The sequence below is a fragment of the Bidens hawaiensis genome, unplaced genomic scaffold (genome assembly GCF_021521415.1).
Source record: "Bidens hawaiensis isolate Kalapana, Puna unplaced genomic scaffold, B.hawaiensis_p1.1 tig00065419_1, whole genome shotgun sequence".
Taxonomy (NCBI): domain Eukaryota; kingdom Viridiplantae; phylum Streptophyta; class Magnoliopsida; order Asterales; family Asteraceae; genus Bidens; species Bidens hawaiensis.
The window spans coordinates 1230-26334 of record NW_027501672.1 but is presented as its reverse complement, the minus strand read 5'-3'; the positions used below and the strand labels follow the sequence as shown (position 1 = coordinate 26334).

The window sequence follows — 25105 nt, the reverse complement described above, 5'->3', positions numbered from 1 at the left end:
AACTACTATCGAGCCGGGGGTCTCACCGGAAGCAGCCTCTCTATCCCTATGGGATAGAGGTAAGGCTGTCTACATCTTACCCTCCTCAGACCCTACCATAGCATTGCTATTGGTGGGATATACTGAGTACGATGATGATGATGATACTTATGGTAACCTATTTGCAAAATTTTCGCAAAATGTTTAAGCTAATATATCTGTAGATAATTAAATCAACTCTTATAAGTTTATCCAAGTACAACAAAAAATGGTCATTTTTGTTACTTATCTTTCATGTACTGATGCACATATGTCATGGTGCGACATTTCTTTTGTGTAAGCAGCTTTAGACAAAAAATTCAAACCAATAGAAGGTGGTGGCAAAGTGACTTTGGTTTAGTAATATTGATGCCTCTTTAAATTAGTGCATACGATGTCATATGTAACGGGGTATTATAGAATCATTTACCATCCCATGTGACATTATGGGACGTAGTGGACGTAAGATGATGGTAATGTGACAGAAAATGCCCTTTAAAAAACATTAACCATTACTCATACCAAAATCAAACAAGCATACGATTTGCATTAATTCTTTACAGCATTAAATATGAAATTAATATTTTTCTATTGAATAGTTACCGACTCCATCGGAATAGCTTAAGTGAATTTAAATAATAATTAATTTGAAACCGAATTTCGAATATTCAAATTAAGTTTTTATCTAAAGAGAATTTCAATTCGGCTTTCAAACCGTATTTATGAATTTTGAACCGAAGCGACTCGAATCACCCGAATCAAATACGTTTATTCAAACGAGTTCAAATAACTTTATTCAAATATGTTTCGAGTCAAATTCGAATTAGCAATAAAATTTTTAATCCAAATAAATTAAAATATCAAATAACCCCAAAAACGACCTAATGAACAGTCATTGTTAGCAAATTTGAATTTTATAACGCCATCCTTCTATGACCGATTTATATGAGATTAAGGAAAAGAAGAAAAACTCTGAATGCATCCTGAAAGAAATTTTGCAGAAAGCCTACTTTCTTCCAAATATTAATACTTTCTTTTTTTTTCCCAAGCAAAATGTATTTATACTTGTTCAACGAAGCAACGTGCAATAAATTCCCCCAACGACTTAAGACAATAGAATCAGAGTAGACTTGGAATTTCCAAAATACAAAATATGAAGCTTATCAGAATTAATTTTAATTTTAATCTTAGTTATTTTGTTATTGATCCAAACCCATTAGGTTGTTATTCGGACAATTGTACTACGATATTATTTTTGTTTGAACGACTAAATATTTGTATAATTTGAATACGAGACTGACTGAAGACAGAAGCTATCGACTCAAATACTAAATACTAGAAGAAGATTATTAGGCTCCGTTTTGTTTATATGGTTAATAGATATATTTGTATGATAGAAATCCATGTTGTCCTTTCTTTTCATTTACTCAAAATTACAAAGTAATATATGGTTAATAGATATAAATGCAAATTAGGTTTCAAAATGAATTCAAAAGTACAAAGTAACATATGGTTAATAGACATAAATGCAAATTAAGTTTCAAAATGATATAGGGGATTTTTAAATTATTTTTGAATTATTATATTATCAAGAAATTCTAAGAATGCTTTGTATTTATGGAAATTAATCAAATGGACCAATAGAAAATGGGCAAACATGTTGTTTTAATAGATATATACATATAGATGTAATAAAGTGTTGAAATCTACATAAAATTTATCTATAAAAGTCCATCTTGATTGAAGAACATTAACTAATTATAGTTGAAAGACATCTTTATTCTTTTAGAAATATATGCATACAAAGTTGAACTTTTAGCAGATAGTCATGATAGAAGTCCATGTTGTCTTTTCTTTTCATTTATTCAAAATTACAAAGTAATATATGGTTAATAAACATAAATGCAAATTAGGTTTCAAAATGAATTTAAAATTATAAAGTAACATATGGTTAATAGACATAAATGTAAATTAAGTTTTAAAATGATATTGATAATTTTAAATTTATTTTTAAATTATTATATTATCAAGAAATTCTAAAAATGTTTTGTATTTATGAAAATTAATCAAATTAACCAATAGAAAAAAACCAAAACATGTTGTTTTAACATACATATAGATGGTTAAACCAATTTGCAAAAAATCCTAACAAAAAGTCTTAGTCAATATATATAGATATTTAAATGAATTATTGATTCTGCATGTACGACAAAAATGATATTTCTTACTTGATCTCTCATGGACAGGACTGATGCAGATATGTCATTTTGCAATAATTTTTGTAAGCACCTCTAGAAGAATTTAAACACGTCAGCGTCTTGTTTACGTATATTAATTCTTTACAACATTAAATATGAAATTATTCAATTAACATCTTTCCATTGAATAGTTACCCACTCAACTAGAGAGTAGCTTATTATTAGCTTTGAAACAAAAAAGCTCAAAATACGTTTTTAAGTCGATTCAAATAATGAATATGAAATCAAATTTTGAATATTTGAATTAGATTTAATACTTGAAAAGAATTTTGAATCGAATTTATGAATCTCGAATCAAAGCGACTGAATTTTAATACATTTATTTAAATCAAACTGAGTTCAAATAACTATATTCGTATCCATTTTTTAGGCAACTTTGAATTCAATGTTAAATTTTTTTAATCCAAATAAATCATTTTTTTTTTCAAAATAAAAAGCTTCCACATAAAACTCAAAACAATTACAATAAAGTAGCAAGCAAACAATCAATAAGCTGCGCCGCAACCCCATTTTGAATAGCAAAGCCAATCCTACTAAAAATGTAGCTTTGGGACTTAGGAGCCGAAAAAGTACCATGTCCGACACACTGAACCTTGCTAAGAAAATTTGCAGCCTTCAGGGCTAGAAACCCAAAAATATCAAAAGCAAATGAAAGACACACATACTGATATCCTAAATAGGTTTTCTCGTGTTTTTTTTAATGCCATCCTTCTGTGATCAACATATATGAGATTAAGGTAAAGAAGAAAAACTTTGAATTGAATTTCAGAAAAATACATAAAGCCAGCTTTCATCTAAATATTAAAATGCTATATTATTCTTTCCGAAGTTTATACATATGCAGACACGTACACCTTCTTCGGTGAGCAAATATGTGTTCTCTACATTTGAGAAACTTAGAGAGGATGGAGAAACTATATGAAGCTTCTTTAGATGGAAATCTAAACACCTTGCTAAAGTTGCTTCAAGAAGATCCACTAATTCTTGATAGAGTTACCCTAGACCGCCGTGGCGACACGCCTCTACACATTGCATCCATCCTTGGACATGTGGATTTTGTCAAGGAGGTCGTAAACCGAAAGCCCTGCCTTGCTATGGGACGTGATGCACAAAAGTGTGTGCCTCTTCATATCGCATCAGCAAAAGGCCACGTTGAAATGGTTAATTTGCTGATATCGGATAACCCAGAGGCATGCCTTGTGTGTGACCGCGTGGGAGGAACCCGCTTCATCTTGCAGCCATTAATGGACACCATGAAGTTGTGACAGAGCTGGTGCAAGCTCAACGCCATGCAGCAAGAGCCATGGTGCAACATGACACCATCTTGCACTTGTGTGTGAAACATAACCAACTTGAGGTTTTGAAGCTTTTAGTGGAAACTGTGGGTGATCATGAGTTCGTAAACACTAAAGATGCTGATGGCAATACTATACTACACCTAGCTGTTGCTGACAAACAAATTGAGGTAATTGTTACCCAGAGTTTACTATCTATTATAGTTTTTATTATTTATTTTAAGTTTTTTACTCGTCGTTATATCTCTATTTTGAATATTAGGATAGTTATTGACGTTTTATCATTAGTATTAGTTGTTTTTATTGTAACTTTTATGTATAAAAAGATCTGATTTTTAATTATTTCATATATAGAAAATCAAGGATTAAATCGATACCAAGAACACAAACAAAATAACAAACACACAATGTAAAGTAAAACTCACTTTTATTATACTAGGGAAATATAACTCAAAAACCATAATGCAATAACTCTCATAGATTAAACTCTACTTAGTTATAATCTATACATAGAGAGAACCCACATGGCAAGCAAGAAAACTAATTAACCCTAATTATCACATAACGGGCCTCTACCCCTTCTTAGATAACCGGGCTCACTCAGGAATTACTTCTGGCCTTCATTCACCCCCTAATTTCCGAGTCATGATTAGGAATGTCTTTAACTCCAAGCAGTTCGCGCATCTCCTTTAACTTGATTCACGCGAGAGCTTTCGTGAGTATGTCGGCCTTTTGAACTTTACCACTAACGTGTTCAACTTTGATCTCATCATCTTTAACACAATCTCGAATAAATGACACCGGAATTTAATGTGTTTTGTTTGACTATGAAAAACGGGATTCTTCACGAGTGCTATAGCAGATGTGTTATCAATTTTCAACACAATCTTTTGTAACGACTCTCCAGTAATCTCTCCGAATAATTCTTGAAGCCATACGGCTTGACCAACCGCTGCGGAGGCTGCCATGTACTTGGCCTCGCATGAAGATAAGGCAACCGTGGATTGTTTTTGCATACACCATGCAACAGGTGAAGCCCCGTAATAGAAACCATAAACCGTGGTACTTCATCCATCATCTTCGTCCACGTAGTGACTACTATGAGAACCGACCAACTTTCTTGACCTGTTATGTTCATATCTTAACCCATAACTAGCGGTTCCTTGAACGTACCTCGGTATGTGTTTAATTGCTAACTCATGTGGTTTTCTTGGACTTTGTATGTAACGGCTCACAATTCCGACCGAATATTACAAATCAGGACATGTGTGGAGTAAAAACAGCAAACATCCCACAATCTTGTGATAAGCCGTGGCATCAATCTCTTCTTCATTCTCGGCTTTGCAAAACTTCAAACCAAACTCCATTGGTACTTGAGTCGGGTTAATAATAGTAAAACAGGTCATTGATAAAACCTTCCGAGCATATCCTTCTTGACTAATCGTTATCCCGGAATCACTTTGAGTAACTTCGATTCCAAGATAATATGTTAACTTTATAAGATCGGACATTCCAAACTTAGCCGACATGCCTTGTTTGAACTCGTGTATAATACTCGTACTCGTTCCGGTCATGAACATATCATCAACATACACCGTAACAATTTGCCTCCCTTCATTTGCTATACGAATTGTTCCTTCTTACACTTTATGAACTTCATCTCTTTCAAGATCTGATCAGATTTCGTGTTCCATGCTCTTGGTGCTTGCCTTACCCGTATAAGGCCTTCGAAAGCCGGTAAACCTTATGCTCTTCACCTTTTCTTTTAAAACCCCCCGGTTGAGTTACATGAACAACTTCCTTTAACTTACCATTTAGGAACGCGGTTTTGACATCAAGATGATGAATTTTCCAACCATAAGAAGCTACTAATACCATCAACAATCAAATGGTCTCGATTCTAGCCACGAGCGCGGATACTTCCTCGAAATCAACTCCAGGTTGTTACACGTAACCCTTTACCACTAAACGAGCTTTGTGTTTGTTAATCGTTCCATCTTCATTCTTCTTGACTTTGAAGACCCATTTCAAACCTATGGGTTTTACGCCACTTGGTTTATCAACCAAAGTCCATGTTTTGTTTTTGTTGATGGATTCAATTTCTGCCATCATTGCTTTCATCCATCCCTTTGATTCTTTTGCTTCGAGATAACTCCTCGGCTCATCATTGATTGCTAGCAAAACATGCTCACAATCATCATGTGAAAGCAAAACATATTCGTTAATGTGTCTTGGTGTTACCGATACACGAATCGATCTCCTCAAAATCGGTTGGGCTACTGATTCGTTGCTGGTTTGTGGAGATTAGGCTGAGGATGGACTTCCGATTGAGCCAACATGCACACTATCGGAACCCGTAAATGGGTTGCTATTAGCTGGGCTTTCCGGACCGCTAGTAGAGCTTTCTTTAGGGTCGTTCTCGGTCGTCGAGTGAGGCCCATTCGGGTAGATCAGGCTCGGTTGGGTTAATCGGACCCGTTCCGATATCAATAAAGTTTACCCAAACCATTTTGAACATCCCCGGTTCCTCTTCTTCGATCTCATTTGACTTCTCCCAATTCCATCTAACACATTCATCAAAAACGACATCACGACTCACACCAATCTTACGGTTTGTCGGGTTACATAACCGGTAGGCCTTAGACCCCTGCTCGGTTCCAAGATGAAGGAGTGGTCTCGATCGATCATCCAAATTCTTTATGTTTTCCCCTTCAACCTTTGCGTATGCTTTACATCCAAACACCCGAATATGCTCAAGACTTGGTTTCTTTTTCTTAAACTTCTCGTACGGTGTTTGCTTCTATAAAGCCTTCATTGGTACCCGGTTAATAATATACGTTGAATGACGTACCGCTACACCCCATATGTACTTCGGTACACCCATCGCTTTGAGTATACGTCTCGTCATCTCCATTAGGGTTCGGTTTCGACGTTCAGTGACACTGTTTTGTTGTGGCGAATAAGGAGCTGTCAATTGTCGAGCAATCCCGCTTTCTTCACAAAATGGTTGAATGCTAGTGAAGTGAACTCTCCTCCCCTATCTGTTCGGAGAGTTGTGATAATCGATCCGGTTTCGTTCTTGACTAACACCTCGAACCATTTAAATCTTTCAAACGCTTCACTATTCTGTAACACCCCAACCTTCGGCGTGTGATGCTGGAGCGGAATATGTTGGGGAGGTATGCATAGATTGCCCACAAGCTCATTGCACTATTAATGTGATAAACATAATTACTTCATTTCATTAAATCATAAGTACACAATTTGGCACTAATCAAATAACAATACAATAACTTTGAATTTCATTATGATATGTTTATAATAACCTAATGGTCCAACTATCTAATCTTCAATCCTCAAATTAAACTTCAACCTGTAGCACATTTAAAATAATATATTTTTTCAACAATAATGTTGGTGAGAATTCATAAAGTTTTGCATATGTATATAATACGAAAAGTGTAAAATTCACAAGTCAAGATGTAACATCTCAATCATAAAGTAAGAAAAACTAAATACATGATATTCCCGTTCGCTTGACATAAGTCAAATCTACTAAGGAACCCCTGTTCGCCGAACTACTTGGAGTATAGATAATGATAATAATACCGTCAAACGTTCCAACAAATGTGGAAGAATAGGCGACGCAGGTACGTCCCGTCGGACCCTCACACTTTGCGTTTAAGTATGTGTATGAGTCTCTTCCACCAACAAAAACTGTAAACAACTAGCATATAATCAAATAATTTACAAGCAATATGATACGAAATAAATACATACAAGACACACGTGTGAATTTTAGTTTACAACATGAAACATGAACTAACAAATAAAAGTTTTTAACGTGCTACACCCCAAATAAAAGTTTTTAACGTGTAAACAACAAAATCTCTCCGAATAATTCTTGAAGCCATACGGCTTGACCAACCGCTGCGGAGGCTGCCATGTACTTGGCCTCGCATGAAGATAAGGCAACCGTGGATTGTTTTTGCATACACCATGCAACAGGTGAAGCCCCGTAATAGAAACCATAAACCGTGGTACTTCATCCATCATCTTCGTCCACGTAGTGACTACTATGAGAACCGACCAACTTTCTTGACCTGTTATGTTCATATCTTAACCCATAACTAGCGGTTCCTTGAACGTACCTCGGTATGTGTTTAATTGCTAACTCATGTGGTTTTCTTGGACTTTGTATGTAACGGCTCACAATTCCGACCGAATATTACAAATCAGGACATGTGTGGAGTAAAAACAGCAAACATCCCACAATCTTGTGATAAGCCGTGGCATCAATCTCTTCTTCATTCTCGGCTTTGCAAAACTTCAAACCAAACTCCATTGGTACTTGAGTCGGGTTAATAATAGTAAAACAGGTCATTGATAAAACCTTCCGAGCATATCCTTCTTGACTAATCGTTATCCCGGAATCACTTTGAGTAACTTCGATTCCAAGATAATATGTTAACTTTATAAGATCGGACATTCCAAACTTAGCCGACATGCCTTGTTTGAACTCGTGTATAATACTCGTACTCGTTCCGGTCATGAACATATCATCAACATACACCGTAACAATTTGCCTCCCTTCATTTGCTATATGAATTGTTCCTTCTTACACTTTATGAACTTCATCTCTTTCAAGATCTGATCAGATTTCGTGTTCCATGCTCTTGGTGCTTGCCTTACCCGTATAAGGCCTTCGAAAGCCGGTAAACCTTATGCTCTTCACCTTTTCTTTTAAAACCCCCCGGTTGAGTTACATGAACAACTTCCTTTAACTTACCATTTAGGAACGCGGTTTTGACATCAAGATGATGAATTTTCCAACCATAAGAAGCTACTAATACCATCAACAATCAAATGGTCTCGATTCTAGCCACGAGCGCGGATACTTCCTCGAAATCAACTCCAGGTTGTTACACGTAACCCTTTACCACTAAACGAGCTTTGTGTTTGTTAATCGTTCCATCTTCATTCTTCTTGACTTTGAAGACCCATTTCAAACCTATGGGTTTTACGCCACTTGGTTTATCAACCAAAGTCCATGTTTTGTTTTTGTTGATGGATTCAATTTCTGCCATCATTGCTTTCATCCATCCCTTTGATTCTTTTGCTTCGAGATAACTCCTCGGCTCATCATTGATTGCTAGCAAAACATGCTCACAATCATCATGTGAAAGCAAAACATATTCGTTAATGTGTCTTGGTGTTACCGATACACGAATCGATCTCCTCAAAATCGGTTGGGCTACTGATTCGTTGCTGGTTTGTGGAGATTAGGCTGAGGATGGACTTCCGATTGAGCCAACATGCACACTATCGGAACCCGTAAATGGGTTGCTATTAGCTGGGCTTTCCGGACCGCTAGTAGAGCTTTCTTTAGGGTCGTTCTCGGTCGTCGAGTGAGGCCCATTCGGGTAGATCAGGCTCGGTTGGGTTAATCGGACCCGTTCCGATATCAATAAAGTTTACCCAAACCATTTTGAACATCCCCGGTTCCTCTTCTTCGATCTCATTTGACTTCTCCCAATTCCATCTAACACATTCATCAAAAACGACATCACGACTCACACCAATCTTACGGTTTGTCGGGTTACATAACCGGTAGGCCTTAGACCCCTGCTCGGTTCCAAGATGAAGGAGTGGTCTCGATCGATCATCCAAATTCTTTATGTTTTCCCCTTCAACCTTTGCGTATGCTTTACATCCAAACACCCGAATATGCTCAAGACTTGGTTTCTTTTTCTTAAACTTCTCGTACGGTGTTTGCTTCTATAAAGCCTTCATTGGTACCCGGTTAATAATATACGTTGAATGACGTACCGCTACACCCCATATGTACTTCGGTACACCCATCGCTTTGAGTATACGTCTCGTCATCTCCATTAGGGTTCGGTTTCGACGTTCAGTGACACTGTTTTGTTGTGGCGAATAAGGAGCTGTCAATTGTCGAGCAATCCCGCTTTCTTCACAAAATGGTTGAATGCTAGTGAAGTGAACTCTCCTCCCCTATCTGTTCGGAGAGTTGTGATAATCGATCCGGTTTCGTTCTTGACTAACACCTCGAACCATTTAAATCTTTCAAACGCTTCACTATTCTGTAACACCCCAACCTTCGGCGTGTGATGCTGGAGCGGAATATGTTGGGGAGGTATGCATAGATTGCCCACAAGCTCATTGCACTATTAATGTGATAAACATAATTACTTCATTTCATTAAATCATAAGTACACAATTTGGCACTAATCAAATAACAATACAATAACTTTGAATTTCATTATGATATGTTTATAATAACCTAATGGTCCAACTATCTAATCTTCAATCCTCAAATTAAACTTCAACCTGTAGCACATTTAAAATAATATATTTTTTCAACAATAATGTTGGTGAGAATTCATAAAGTTTTGCATATGTATATAATACGAAAAGTGTAAAATTCACAAGTCAAGATGTAACATCTCAATCATAAAGTAAGAAAAACTAAATACATGATATTCCCGTTCGCTTGACATAAGTCAAATCTACTAAGGAACCCCTGTTCGCCGAACTACTTGGAGTATAGATAATGATAATAATACCGTCAAACGTTCCAACAAATGTGGAAGAATAGGCGACGCAGGTACGTCCCGTCGGACCCTCACACTTTGCGTTTAAGTATGTGTATGAGTCTCTTCCACCAACAAAAACTGTAAACAACTAGCATATAATCAAATAATTTACAAGCAATATGATACGAAATAAATACATACAAGACACACGTGTGAATTTTAGTTTACAACATGAAACATGAACTAACAAATAAAAGTTTTTAACGTGCTACACCCCAAATAAAAGTTTTTAACGTGTAAACAACAAAATCTCTCCGAATAATTCTTGAAGCCATACGGCTTGACCAACCGCTGCGGAGGCTGCCATGTACTTGGCCTCGCATGAAGATAAGGCAACCGTGGATTGTTTTTGCATACACCATGCAACAGGTGAAGCCCCGTAATAGAAACCATAAACCGTGGTACTTCATCCATCATCTTCGTCCACGTAGTGACTACTATGAGAACCGACCAACTTTCTTGACCTGTTATGTTCATATCTTAACCCATAACTAGCGGTTCCTTGAACGTACCTCGGTATGTGTTTAATTGCTAACTCATGTGGTTTTCTTGGACTTTGTATGTAACGGCTCACAATTCCGACCGAATATTACAAATCAGGACATGTGTGGAGTAAAAACAGCAAACATCCCACAATCTTGTGATAAGCCGTGGCATCAATCTCTTCTTCATTCTCGGCTTTGCAAAACTTCAAACCAAACTCCATTGGTACTTGAGTCGGGTTAATAATAGTAAAACAGGTCATTGATAAAACCTTCCGAGCATATCCTTCTTGACTAATCGTTATCCCGGAATCACTTTGAGTAACTTCGATTCCAAGATAATATGTTAACTTTATAAGATCGGACATTCCAAACTTAGCCGACATGCCTTGTTTGAACTCGTGTATAATACTCGTACTCGTTCCGGTCATGAACATATCATCAACATACACCGTAACAATTTGCCTCCCTTCATTTGCTATATGAATTGTTCCTTCTTACACTTTATGAACTTCATCTCTTTCAAGATCTGATCAGATTTCGTGTTCCATGCTCTTGGTGCTTGCCTTACCCGTATAAGGCCTTCGAAAGCCGGTAAACCTTATGCTCTTCACCTTTTCTTTTAAAACCCCCCGGTTGAGTTACATGAACAACTTCCTTTAACTTACCATTTAGGAACGCGGTTTTGACATCAAGATGATGAATTTTCCAACCATAAGAAGCTACTAATACCATCAACAATCAAATGGTCTCGATTCTAGCCACGAGCGCGGATACTTCCTCGAAATCAACTCCAGGTTGTTACACGTAACCCTTTACCACTAAACGAGCTTTGTGTTTGTTAATCGTTCCATCTTCATTCTTCTTGACTTTGAAGACCCATTTCAAACCTATGGGTTTTACGCCACTTGGTTTATCAACCAAAGTCCATGTTTTGTTTTTGTTGATGGATTCAATTTCTGCCATCATTGCTTTCATCCATCCCTTTGATTCTTTTGCTTCGAGATAACTCCTCGGCTCATCATTGATTGCTAGCAAAACATGCTCACAATCATCATGTGAAAGCAAAACATATTCGTTAATGTGTCTTGGTGTTACCGATACACGAATCGATCTCCTCAAAATCGGTTGGGCTACTGATTCGTTGCTGGTTTGTGGAGATTAGGCTGAGGATGGACTTCCGATTGAGCCAACATGCACACTATCGGAACCCGTAAATGGGTTGCTATTAGCTGGGCTTTCCGGACCGCTAGTAGAGCTTTCTTTAGGGTCGTTCTCGGTCGTCGAGTGAGGCCCATTCGGGTAGATCAGGCTCGGTTGGGTTAATCGGACCCGTTCCGATATCAATAAAGTTTACCCAAACCATTTTGAACATCCCCGGTTCCTCTTCTTCGATCTCATTTGACTTCTCCCAATTCCATCTAACACATTCATCAAAAACGACATCACGACTCACACCAATCTTACGGTTTGTCGGGTTACATAACCGGTAGGCCTTAGACCCCTGCTCGGTTCCAAGATGAAGGAGTGGTCTCGATCGATCATCCAAATTCTTTATGTTTTCCCCTTCAACCTTTGCGTATGCTTTACATCCAAACACCCGAATATGCTCAAGACTTGGTTTCTTTTTCTTAAACTTCTCGTACGGTGTTTGCTTCTATAAAGCCTTCATTGGTACCCGGTTAATAATATACGTTGAATGACGTACCGCTACACCCCATATGTACTTCGGTACACCCATCGCTTTGAGTATACGTCTCGTCATCTCCATTAGGGTTCGGTTTCGACGTTCAGTGACACTGTTTTGTTGTGGCGAATAAGGAGCTGTCAATTGTCGAGCAATCCCGCTTTCTTCACAAAATGGTTGAATGCTAGTGAAGTGAACTCTCCTCCCCTATCTGTTCGGAGAGTTGTGATAATCGATCCGGTTTCGTTCTTGACTAACACCTCGAACCATTTAAATCTTTCAAACGCTTCACTATTCTGTAACACCCCAACCTTCGGCGTGTGATGCTGGAGCGGAATATGTTGGGGAGGTATGCATAGATTGCCCACAAGCTCATTGCACTATTAATGTGATAAACATAATTACTTCATTTCATTAAATCATAAGTACACAATTTGGCACTAATCAAATAACAATACAATAACTTTGAATTTCATTATGATATGTTTATAATAACCTAATGGTCCAACTATCTAATCTTCAATCCTCAAATTAAACTTCAACCTGTAGCACATTTAAAATAATATATTTTTTCAACAATAATGTTGGTGAGAATTCATAAAGTTTTGCATATGTATATAATACGAAAAGTGTAAAATTCACAAGTCAAGATGTAACATCTCAATCATAAAGTAAGAAAAACTAAATACATGATATTCCCGTTCGCTTGACATAAGTCAAATCTACTAAGGAACCCCTGTTCGCCGAACTACTTGGAGTATAGATAATGATAATAATACCGTCAAACGTTCCAACAAATGTGGAAGAATAGGCGACGCAGGTACGTCCCGTCGGACCCTCACACTTTGCGTTTAAGTATGTGTATGAGTCTCTTCCACCAACAAAAACTGTAAACAACTAGCATATAATCAAATAATTTACAAGCAATATGATACGAAATAAATACATACAAGACACACGTGTGAATTTTAGTTTACAACATGAAACATGAACTAACAAATAAAAGTTTTTAACGTGCTACACCCCAAAATGTGTAAAAGTAAAAAGGGTTATGAAAATCACTTGTTAAAGTAAGCGAGTGAAGCAAAGTAAGCGTTTAAGCGAGTTGAACCGGACAAGTTTTATTCAAAGCGGCAAACGGTCCTACGAAATGAATTCTAGATTCGAAATAATGGACATAAAATAAAATATCAAAGACATTGATAGGCTTTGTTCAAAGTTTGGATTCTTAGAGTTTATAACGAAAAATATATTTTCCCTCTATAATTGGTTTAGTAATGTTTTTGACGTAAAAATACCCAAGTTGGTAAAATTTATTAAGAATTTGGGTTGCGAGTTATTTGTTAATCAATTTTTATGAGTTCGGCCGTTCAAGAAAGTTAGACGGGCCTAAAAAGTAAGAAAACGGTTTAAGCGAGTGGTTCGTTTTTAGTCGGACCTGAACCTGTTTTTATGTCGGGTTCATTTCCGTCATGGTAAAAATATTATTCTTTGGTTAGAACTTTAGTAGTTTATGTTTCAAAAGTTATATGCAGAAAAATAATCAAACTTTATCCAAAATAAACATAAGTGAGTCGAGTTCGTTTTTAGTTGGATGAATGCCGTTTGAAAATATTTTTAATATGGCATAATATCCTAAACAAACTAAACTCGCAGAAAAATCAGCATACTAACCCGAGGAGTGAACACAAGACAAAAAGAATAAACTTGAACTTGGGCGGTTTGACTTTCCTTGGTCAAACTTGGACTTTGCACAAATTAGAGAGCTAGAATATATTTGGGAGTTAAATGAGTTGTGATGCAAGATTTGTAGAAGTAGAGGCTAGTATATATAGGCAAAGAATCGTTAAAAACAAGGTCAAAACGAATTAAATTGATGGCTAGTCATAAGGCGAGTCTTATGGTGAAAATCATAGAATTGGCTCAATTGAATGAGTCAAATGATGAATGACGATAGAGACATGTCCAGGTTCATGAAATATCTTCAAAAAGAGTCAAAAGAAAGAAAGTTTGTTTTTTGAGAAATTTAAATCCATGGACTTTTGATAAAATAAAATTTGGGAAGAACATATATGAAAAAGAGTTTGCCATCGGGTTCGTAACATCGTAAACATCAGAAATAAAAATCATAACAATAAAATCTTAAACATGAGTTATAAATGACATGAAATTCAATACTTTCAATAATAAATGCGGATCGAATTATATCAAAATTTTGAAACGAGTTGAGTTTTCGGAACTGAAACATAACGGATGTTACATTTTCTCTTTCAACATTAAGGACCACATGTACCTAGAAAAATCATTGATTAGTACAAATATATACCGATTACCTCCAATATAGACGGTGTGATCGGCCCACATAAGTTCTCCATGATTCACATAACTCGCGAGGCTCGATAAGATGCACTCTATGGAAACGAGTTTTGGGTTTGCTTCCCGACCAAACATGATTCACATAACTCGTTCTCGTTTACGATATCTAGTAACCTGTACGCCATTTGCTTCTTGGCCATCATCTTCATCGACTCGAAGTTGATGTGCCTAACCGGGCATGCTAACGCCATGCATCATCACCAATTTGGCTTGAAGACAAGCCGATTGCCCGACTTTCAAACGGATCTTATAAAGTCGGTTGGATGATTGAGTAACCCGCATCAATAAAACCCCGCTACTATCTAACATAGTCAAACACTAGCCCTTCATCATAACATCACACCCGAATTCGGTTTCTTGTCTAAGGCTAAGGATGCTACTCTTGAGCTTGGGTATATAATAAACTTCGGTCAACAACCTTTGACCGCCTTTCTTTCCTTGAAATAAAATAGATCCCTTGCCTCGAATCTCAACATATGACCCGTCACCAAATCTGACTTTCCCGGTAATCCGCTCGTTTAATTATGAGAAAAACGACCTACTTCCCGGCATGTGATTACTAGTACCGTTATCCAAGTACCACATGTCGGTCTCCACCGGTTTGGTTTCGACCTCTTAGGTGTTAGACTGTCTTCGTTTAAAAAAGACTACTTTGTGCATATGAAAAGCCTTATCGGCTACTTCAGTTTCAACTACGTGGGCTTCATGTGTCTTACCACTTCTATTAGGACACGCCGATGCAAAGTGACCCAACTGGTTACATCGGTAGCAAACAACTTTAGATCGATCCTTCTTGACCTTCTCCTTGCCCTCAGTTTGGTTTGATTGCTCACTGGTCAATTTCGTTCGATCTTGGCCATTACCTCGGCTTCGGCCACGCCCTCGGTTCCCGCGACCTAGGGATCGACTTCCTTCGTTTCCCTTATGATTATTTAAATCAAAACTAGAATACAATAATTTAGTTTGATTACCCGAACCTGAACGGATTTGATCATCATCGATTCTCTCCTCATAAGCTTTTAACCGGCCAACAACGCCATCATACGTTGCGGTTTTGAGATCCAAGTACTGCTCGAGGGATGCTACCATATGAATATACTTTTCCCTTGGAACACTGTTCAGAAGTTTCTTTACTAACTTTGGCTCCTCGATTACCTGACCCAAACCCGTGGATTTCGAAGCTAATATGGACAACTTACCGGAATATTCATCGGTCGATTCCGAGTCTTTCATCCATAACCGATCAAACTCCGACTCCAACGTTTGCAATCTTGATTCTATAACTCTTTTAACTCCGACATGGTGAGTCTTTATGGTATCCCACATCTTCTTGGCGGTTCCTTGATTACCAAATTGCATGATCAACGACTCGGACACCGATTGATACAACAACCCCATCGCGAGATCATTCATCTCTAAATCGGCCGAACCCGGATCTATGGCATCCCATACCATGTGAATATGAAGAACGGTCTTCACACGTAGAGATCAACTGTATTTTGTGGGTGAAAGCATCAGACATTGAACGGATGATGGCCCAGATTCTTTACCCTTTCGTGGCGGAACGTTGTCTCCTATTGATTTCCTTCTTCATGAGTACTTTAACAACGAGTTCTATGTGTTGTAAAACCCGACTTCAGTCAAACCTCCTGTTTGAATGATTTCTTGGTCAATAAACTTGACGACGGCTCGAAACTTGGCGGCCAAGTTACCTTCTATCTACCTTAATCGATCGGATCGATGGTGGTGGCAGCGGCTCCTTGTTCGGCTGCGGCAAACTAATCACAACGACGGCTCCAACTCATTCGGCGACGACAGTGATCAGATCTAGCTATTTGTTCAGTTCTTTAACGAGGCTCTGATACCAATTCAAGGATTGAATCGATACCAAGAACACGAACAAAATAACGAACACACAATGTAAAGCAAAATTCGCTTCTATTATACTAGGAACAAAACCCTAATTATCACATAACATGCCTCCACCCCTTCTTAGAAAGTTAGGCCGCCCCTCACCGGGCTCACTCAGGAATTACTTCGGGCATTCAGAAAATATTATTCATCGATACGAATTTCGGTTGTTTTGGAATCTTTTAGTACGAATATTAACATGCATGTTATCTACCATACTTAAGAATTCTTTTAAAGAATAAAATACAATTTATAGTATGACTAATTGCTCCTATCTTGAACATTTGTAATTAGACCATAAACTACTTGCTATCGAATACTACAATAGAAATGAATGCCTCAAATAGGGAAGGATTGATGGATATATTAGCTAAAGGTCCGAAACATGTGAAAGATCAAGAAATCATAGTGGCTCTAATGCAAGCACGAGTGATTGATGCTGAAAGTGAAAGTCTGCTCGAACAAATTTTTCGAAACTCCAGATGATGACTTAACATGGCTAATATATCCATCAAATTTTTCGAAACTCCAAATGAATGCTGAAAATGATGATTGGTTAGACAAGAAGAGAAACACGTTAATGGTGGTGGCGTCATTAATAGCAACCATGGCCTTTCAAGCAGGCCTTAATCCTCCTGGTGGCGTTTGGCAAGATGATGACTTAACTACGGATCCACCCAAGAAGGCTGGATATGCGGTCATGGCACATGACTATCAGATAGCATACCATACTTTCCTAATTTCCAACACAGTTGGCTTTGTTTCGACTCTTAGCATTATCTTGTTACTGATTAGTGGATTACACTTTTTGAAGGGTCGGTTTTTCATGTGGATTCTGATGGTTATTATGTGGGTTGCTACCGCCTCTATGTCGTTAACTTATGTGATTTCCATATTCGCTTTGACACCAAATATCGAGTCACACACACTTTCATATGTAGTGTGTGGTATCGTGTTTGTATGGTTTGTCTTAGTGACTCTTCTAGCAGTGGGACACGCCTTCCGGATATTAAAGTTTTTCAAAAAGTTAGTGTTCCCAGGAAGGCCATACTCAAAAATGCCAAAGGTGTAAGCAACATGTTGATACAATTCTCATAAGTATTTAAGAATGGGTTTTGCAATTCAAAAATGGGTAGCGGCGCAACTTGTTGCCTACTTGCCTTTTGTTTTGATGTAATCACTACTTTGCTATTCTATGAACAAATGTGATTTAAGAATATATGTGCTTATTTCAGAATAATTTTGTACTCGTCATTTTGGTATGTTATAATTCCCCCGCCTTTTGAATTTTGAATTGCTTGGCTTGTTCTCCAAACAACAAAATGTATATAGTGGAACCTTAACGTTTTATATCTAAAATGTCCCGATACAATGAGTCATGCTGTATTAAAAGTTGTTTCATGCAAGGTGATCAAACGTAAGAAACGTGTCTTGACAGCTAACACGTACGTGTTTATACCCTTCACATTTGATAATTTTGGTTTGCTAGCACCCCATGGTGCAGAGCTACTTGAAATCTAGCAATAAATAAGTTCAATTAATTATTTCGGTTGTTATTACATTAGCTAAATAAAAATAATTTTGAATTGTTGAAATAAAGAGCAAGTAAAAATCCAAATTTGTAGTCAATAATGAGTATAACCGATTTTGGTGGTTAATGTCCAATTTAACTACACTTGAGGGACTATAATGTTGTTTTGACATTCTTGATTACGAAGAGAAACAATGAGGTTGGCTCTAACTTAAAAAAAAAAGAAAAAAAATCATAAAATCATGGTTTAGTTGTAATAATGTGAATTTTTATTTAAAAAATTAACACTTTTAAATGAATTGATCAAACTTGTCAACTTCATGAACTCTTGAGATATGACGTGGTGGTAAGATGTCTCTTTTTTTATTGCTAAAGGTTGAGTTCAAATCCTGGACTGTGTAGGTGTATATATATATATATATATATATATATATATGTGTGTGTGTGTGTGTGGGGGGGGGGGATGGTTCTGGCGAGAAAAGACATTACTGCTAGAAATGAGAGAAACGAATATGTACCACTAGTTATTTTAGGTTTTAAATGTTTAAAGATGAATGAATAAAGTATAAATACATTCTCCCTCTTCAATTAATATAACTAATAAACCATAATAGTTATCAATTAATATAACTACTCAAATTATTATAATTGGAAAATATTAAGAATTCATTTATTTTTATAACTTATTTTTTCTCTCTTGAATTTTTATCTTACACAAGTACAATTTGTTCATATATTAAAATTTATTTCTATCTAAAACCAATTTCTTCCAACTCAATATATTAGCATCCATCAACACGTAGTTATATTGTGATTAATAGTATAAAAAAAACTATCTTACATGTGTTTGCATTAAATATCAACAAAAAAATATACAACCTACATAAAAACATATAACCTACACTTGTTCTACGAATAAGAAAACATATAACCTAAACAAGAAAAACATATAACCTACACACAAAATTCAGCATCAATAAAATACACGCGCACACAAAAACGTATAACCTACACATGAAAAACAGATAATCTACACACGAACATTTTATCCTACACAAATACAATTTATTCATGCATTTAATTTTTTTTCTATCCAAAACTAATTTATTCCAACTCAATATATCAATATCCATCAACACGTAAAAACTATCTTACACATGTTTGTATTAAATGTCAAAAAAAATATACAACCTACACAAAAACATATAATCTACACACGAAAAACATATAACCTACACACATATAGGATATGTGTATCTTTGTGTAATTTATATAATTGTTGATGTCGATTTACATATGTAAGTTGTAGGTTTTTTTGTATGTTGTACGTTTTTATTGTTCAAAACAAGTGTAGGTTATATAATTTTGTGTAGGTTATTATTATTTACCATAATAATTTTTCTAGGTATATCAATTGAAAAAAAAGTATTATGTTTTGATATTTATTGTTAAAAATTACGCATTAATATATACTAATAAATTGAGTGAAAAGAAATTGTTTTTTTAATATAAAGAAATAGTATTATATGAATAAATTGTATTTTTGTTGGATAAAATGAAGAGTGAGTAAATAAATTATAAAACAAAATTAGTGGTTTTTACCTTTTTTTTATTATAATTAAGTTAGTTAAGTATATAAATTAGAGAGATAATTATTATGGTTATATTAGTTGTATTAATTGAAGATAGAGACAGAGAGAGTGTGTATGTATTGTCACATTTACATATTTTTCATTTATTTTTAAACATTTAAAACCTAAAATAAAACTAGTGACCCATATTAATTTCTCGCATTAATATCATAATTAGGCTATTTTGGGAAATTTTTTTGTAAGCCTATGCTATTTTTGGATATATTTAATCAAATTAGGCTATTTTGGGAAATTTTATTTTATAAAAATATCTGATTTCTTTTCTCATTTTACCTCATAAATATTTTTGTGATTTTACCAAACAACCAACTATTTTAAGCTTATATGCATGTCTTTCTTTCACTCAACCGTGAATTCTTTCAGGCTCATCTATCTTTCACGAATGTCGTGTAGCATAACCTATATGAAATGGAGGCGGCTTTTGAACATGAAGTCAATGGGGAGCTAGACATCCAAAATTTTATGAAATTTGATGAGGTGTTTGCATAACACATTAAGCCATTGTGCATGAAGTAACAATGGCTTCGAAACATCTTCCAATCTGTATTAAAGCTTACAAACTCTTATGCGTAACTACCTGCACAACTATATCCTTTCCATATCGGTATTCATCCATCACTTCTTCCAGCTTTTGGAGACAAAGGGTATTGCTGTCAAAAGATGCCTAAAATTGTTATTGCTAGGTATTTGCAATTATTTATTTTCCACTTGCATTTTAAGATTATCATGCTTCGTCGATCTCTCATGTTTTTTTTTTTTTTTTTTTTTTTTTTTTTTTTTATATTTGAGGGTATTCGGGTCCCACAATCCATTTTCTTGATGAGACTTATGACACGTTGTAGGTCGCGAAACCGGATTCGACAAACGAACGGCTTTGTTCTTGAAAAACTCTCGAGATGGGTGCGGTATAAACAAACGATCGAACAAATATATAAAGATAATATTGAACAACTCCGTAACCGGTAACAAAAGATTTATAACATAAAACGAACCGATCCCACCCAAGGTGAGCTCCCCTTGGGTGGTTGTTTACACACTAAAAAACACACACACAAATGACAAATACAAGTCCTATTTATAGCCTAATATATTGTTTCTAGAAGCTTTCTCGTTAAACTTGAACGCGTGTCGAAGTTCTCGTCTCGTGTCCGGATTTCTCGCCGATATGTATTATTAACTTGATCGTAAATATATAATAGGTTTCGTAATTTGATATCGCAAGTCACAACTTTTTGGCCTTACAATCACCCCTTGACTTGTGATCTCAAAACTTTGTCTCACCGTGTCTCGCATCTTCACAAATCACCCGATAAATCGATACCTCTTCATTTCAATTCACCCCCTCAAGGTATGATCCACCTATATTTAATTTTGAAGTAGTTCTCGCTTCTTCGGATCTTCAGTTGTATATAGGCATGAGATGAGCTCGAATATCCACAAATCGATCTCGAATTACCGGATTCAATGATCAAATGAACAAAACTTATTAATTCGTTCGAAGTTCACCTTTCGGATCCAACTTCTTGAACGCCTTAGAAATAACAAGCTTTGAACACGATTAAACAAGACGAAACCCGAACAAATTTTGACTTTCTTCACGAAAATAAACGACTTCTTGATCGGTTTAAGCAACCCAATAAAAACAACAGCCCACAACATCTTAAACAACCTGGCCCAAATCATACATGAACTAAACTGATCCATATATAACCAGGCCCAAAACTAAAAGCAAATCTCCTCCACAACCAAGCCCAATCAACATATGAGCCTAATAACTTAAAAGAAGCACAACTTGCAAAGTTTCTATCAAAACCCCAAACCCTAGCTTGCATATAATATAACTAGCCGCCAACACTGCTGACCACCCGCCAAAAAACACTTTACGGCGACCGTCACCCTCGCCGGAAAAAAAATTCCGGCCAGCCATCCATCTAACGTTGCTTCCGCCATCATCCACCATCCCATATCATGTTGAAGTGCCATCTATCTTCAACCCTAGCTAGCCGCCATATCAGATCTGGCCGTCACCCTTCTTAAACCACCGTCTAGGATCACCGGCAACCTCAACCGGTAACCCACCTGAAACCGATTCCGGTGACCGGCCAAAAAGCTTATTCCGGCCAACAGCGTCTGCCATCACCACTTCCGATCATCAACACGTCACCACCGCCGCCCAGATCTAATATCACCACTCCACTGGAAAACCAAATCCGGCCACACGACCACCACCAGATCAGTGGTGGTCAGCCACTCATATTCGTTATCTTCATCACTCAGCCACCACACTCAGCATTTCTAAACACGAGCTGATTTCCGATTTCGTGATAACTAGTAGATCTGATTTTTTCCAGTATCGACTCTTCATAAAACTTCACAAAACCCCTAAACGAACCACTCAAACGGCTGAACCCAGATTTAGAGACCCGAGACGAACTTCAAACACCTTTATTTCCCAAATCTTCAAACTTTTATTTCCAAACACCAAACTTTATTTCCAAAACTTAACGTCTCGGTTCGGGTAATCGTGAAAATAGAACCCGAATATCAAGAACAAAGTTGAATCAGTTGATGATTCGACCCGCCCTGATTCCAATTGTAGGTCCCCAAATCGGATCCGACAAACGAACGGCTTTGTTCTTGATAAACTCTCGAGACGGACGGGTGCGGTATAAACAAACGATCGAACAAATATATAAAGATAATATTGAACGACTCCGTAACCGGTAACAAAAGATTTATAACATAAAACGAACCGATCCCACCCAAGGTGAGCTCCCCTTGGGTGGTTGTTTACACACTACAAAACACACACACAAATGACATATACAAGTCCTATTTATAGCCTAACATATTGTTTCTAGAAACTTTCTCGTTAAACTTGGACGCGTGTCGAAGTTCTCGTCTCGTGTCCGGATTTCTCGCCGATATGTATTACTAACTTGACTGTAAATATATAATAGGTTTCGTAATTTGATATCGCAAGTCACAACTTTTTGGCCTTACACACGTGGCAATTTCTAGCTCAAAGAATAGTTCCACTGCTGAAGAGGGTTCTTCATCAATTAACTTATATTTCGCATCTATTTAAATGAAGTTTATGTCTTTTTTAATCTTCTGTTTATGGAATTGTTATCGATAAAGTTGGTCTTTTTTAGTAATATATACGATACACATACTATATTTACAAAAATACATAAGCACGTTATAACTGTTTGATTTATATACGCAAAAAATCATTTATATTTTTTTGATAGTGGCGACGGCACCCAAAGTCGCGTTGACACAAGCTTTTGAAGAACATATTGCTGCGTTTATTAATGTTTTGGTATTAAAATTTGTTATTTATCCTTTTTTTAATCCTGTATGCGCATTAAGTTAACCAAAATCATCCCAACTCCAATCCCACTGCTTAGGTCATGTACTAGAACTTGATCTCTACTACTCGGTCACCTGCTCGTTAAACCCGTGGTGGTTTCCCCAGTCTGCCAGGCCTACTCGGCCCAGGCGAGTTCACGACTCCCATCCACCCACTAGACTCTAGAGTTGATTATTAGAATATTCGAATTGTAATTAAAAAGCTCAAGTTCGATTCTAAGCCGATTCAAATAATGATCTGGAAATCGAATTTTGAATATTCGAATGAGGTTTTATACAAACAGAATTTCAAATTCGGTTTTCAAATCGAATTTATAAATCTCGAACCGAGTTTACCGAGTCTACTCAAATAACCCAAATTTGAATCCGTTTATTCAAATAAAAACCGAGTTATAATAGAATTTTGAATCCTTAAATAACCCGAAAACGACCCAATGAAAAGCCTCTGTTACCAATTCATAACGCCACCATTCAATGACCGATATATATAAGCTTTAAATGCAACTGAGAGAAAATATTAAGGAAAAGAAGAAAAACTTTTAATGCAATTGAGAGAAAATTAACAGAAATCCAACTTTCTTCCAAATATTAAGGAAACGAAGAAGAAAAAGTCTCAATAATACTCATTGTTTTCATATTAAGAATGATTTGTATGTGATCCTGAAACTATATATATATATATGCAGACACCTTATTCTGTGACCAAATTTGTGTTCTCTACATTTGAGAAACTTTGTGAGAGGATGGAGAAACATCTTTTCGAAGCATCACTAGAAGGAAACATAAGCATCTTGCTAATGTTGCTTCAAGAAGATCCACTAATTCTTGATAGAGTTACTCTAGTCCGCCATGGCGACACGCCTCTACACATTGCATCCATGCTTGGACATGTGGATTTTGTCAATGAGATATTAACCCGAAAGCCAAAACATCGTATGGAATGCGATTCACAAAGACGGTTGCCGCTTCATATAGCATCAGCTAAAGGTCATGTGGATATTGTTAAGGCGTTGATATCAGGTAACCCAGGTAACCCTGAGACATGTAGTGCATGTGACCGCAATGGGATGAACCCGCTTCATGTTGCAGCCGTTAAAGGACAGTGTGAAGTTGTGAAAGTGCTTGTGCAAGCTCAGCCCCATGCAGCTAGAGCCATGGTGCAGCAGGAGACTATTTTTCATTTGTGTGTGAAGTATAACCAGCTTGAGGTTTTGAAGATTTTAGTAGAGACTGTGGGTGATCATGAGTTTGTAAACACTAAAGATGGTGATGGTAATACGATACTACACTTAGCTGTTGCTGACAAACAAATTGAGGTAATTGTTACCCGAGTTTACTATCTATTATAGTTTTTATTATTTATTTTCAAGTTTTTACTCATTGTTATATCTCGTTTTTGAATATTAGGGTAGTTATTGACGTGTTATAATTAGTACTAAGATAGAGCCCGTGTGATACACGAATGGTTAAAAAATAATAAAAAAGTTAAATTTAGTAATATATATGATAACATATGTTATAGATTCATAAGATATTAATAATGATAAACAAAATTTTACAATTCATAAATCTCTAAAAGCCTATTTGGATACAACATTGGATATTAACTTAATTGTTTAATTTTTTTTTTTTTGCTTCTATAATATATAATTGTTTATTGGATTACATCGAAACAGAAGGCAAGCGGGCAACAAGCTGCGCCGCTACCCCTTTTTGAATCGCAAAACCCAATCTTTTAAAAACTATATTTGCTGATCTTGGAGTCATAACATTACTATGCATGACCCGCTGAACACGGGTAAGTAGCTCCACAGCTTCAGGCACGAGGAAACCAAAAGTGTCAAAAGCAATCTAATCTAATCTAATCTAACTATATATTAAAGCAACATGATTTTTTCACATG

The 25105-nt window shown here is 36.4% G+C and overlaps 1 protein-coding gene and 1 pseudogene across 1 annotated transcript; both read left to right on the top strand.

The window, feature by feature from the left end:
• The first annotated feature begins 3181 nt into the window (after positions 1–3181).
• On the top strand, positions 3182–17716 carry LOC143604513 (uncharacterized; annotated as a pseudogene).
• A 6229-nt stretch (positions 17717–23945) lies between these two features.
• LOC143604511 (uncharacterized) lies at positions 23946–24551 on the top strand. The gene has a single exon (XM_077080967.1). The coding sequence runs from the start codon at positions 23946–23948 to the stop codon at positions 24549–24551; it is 606 nt and encodes a 201-aa protein (XP_076937082.1).
• Positions 24552–25105: the final 554 nt, after the last annotated feature.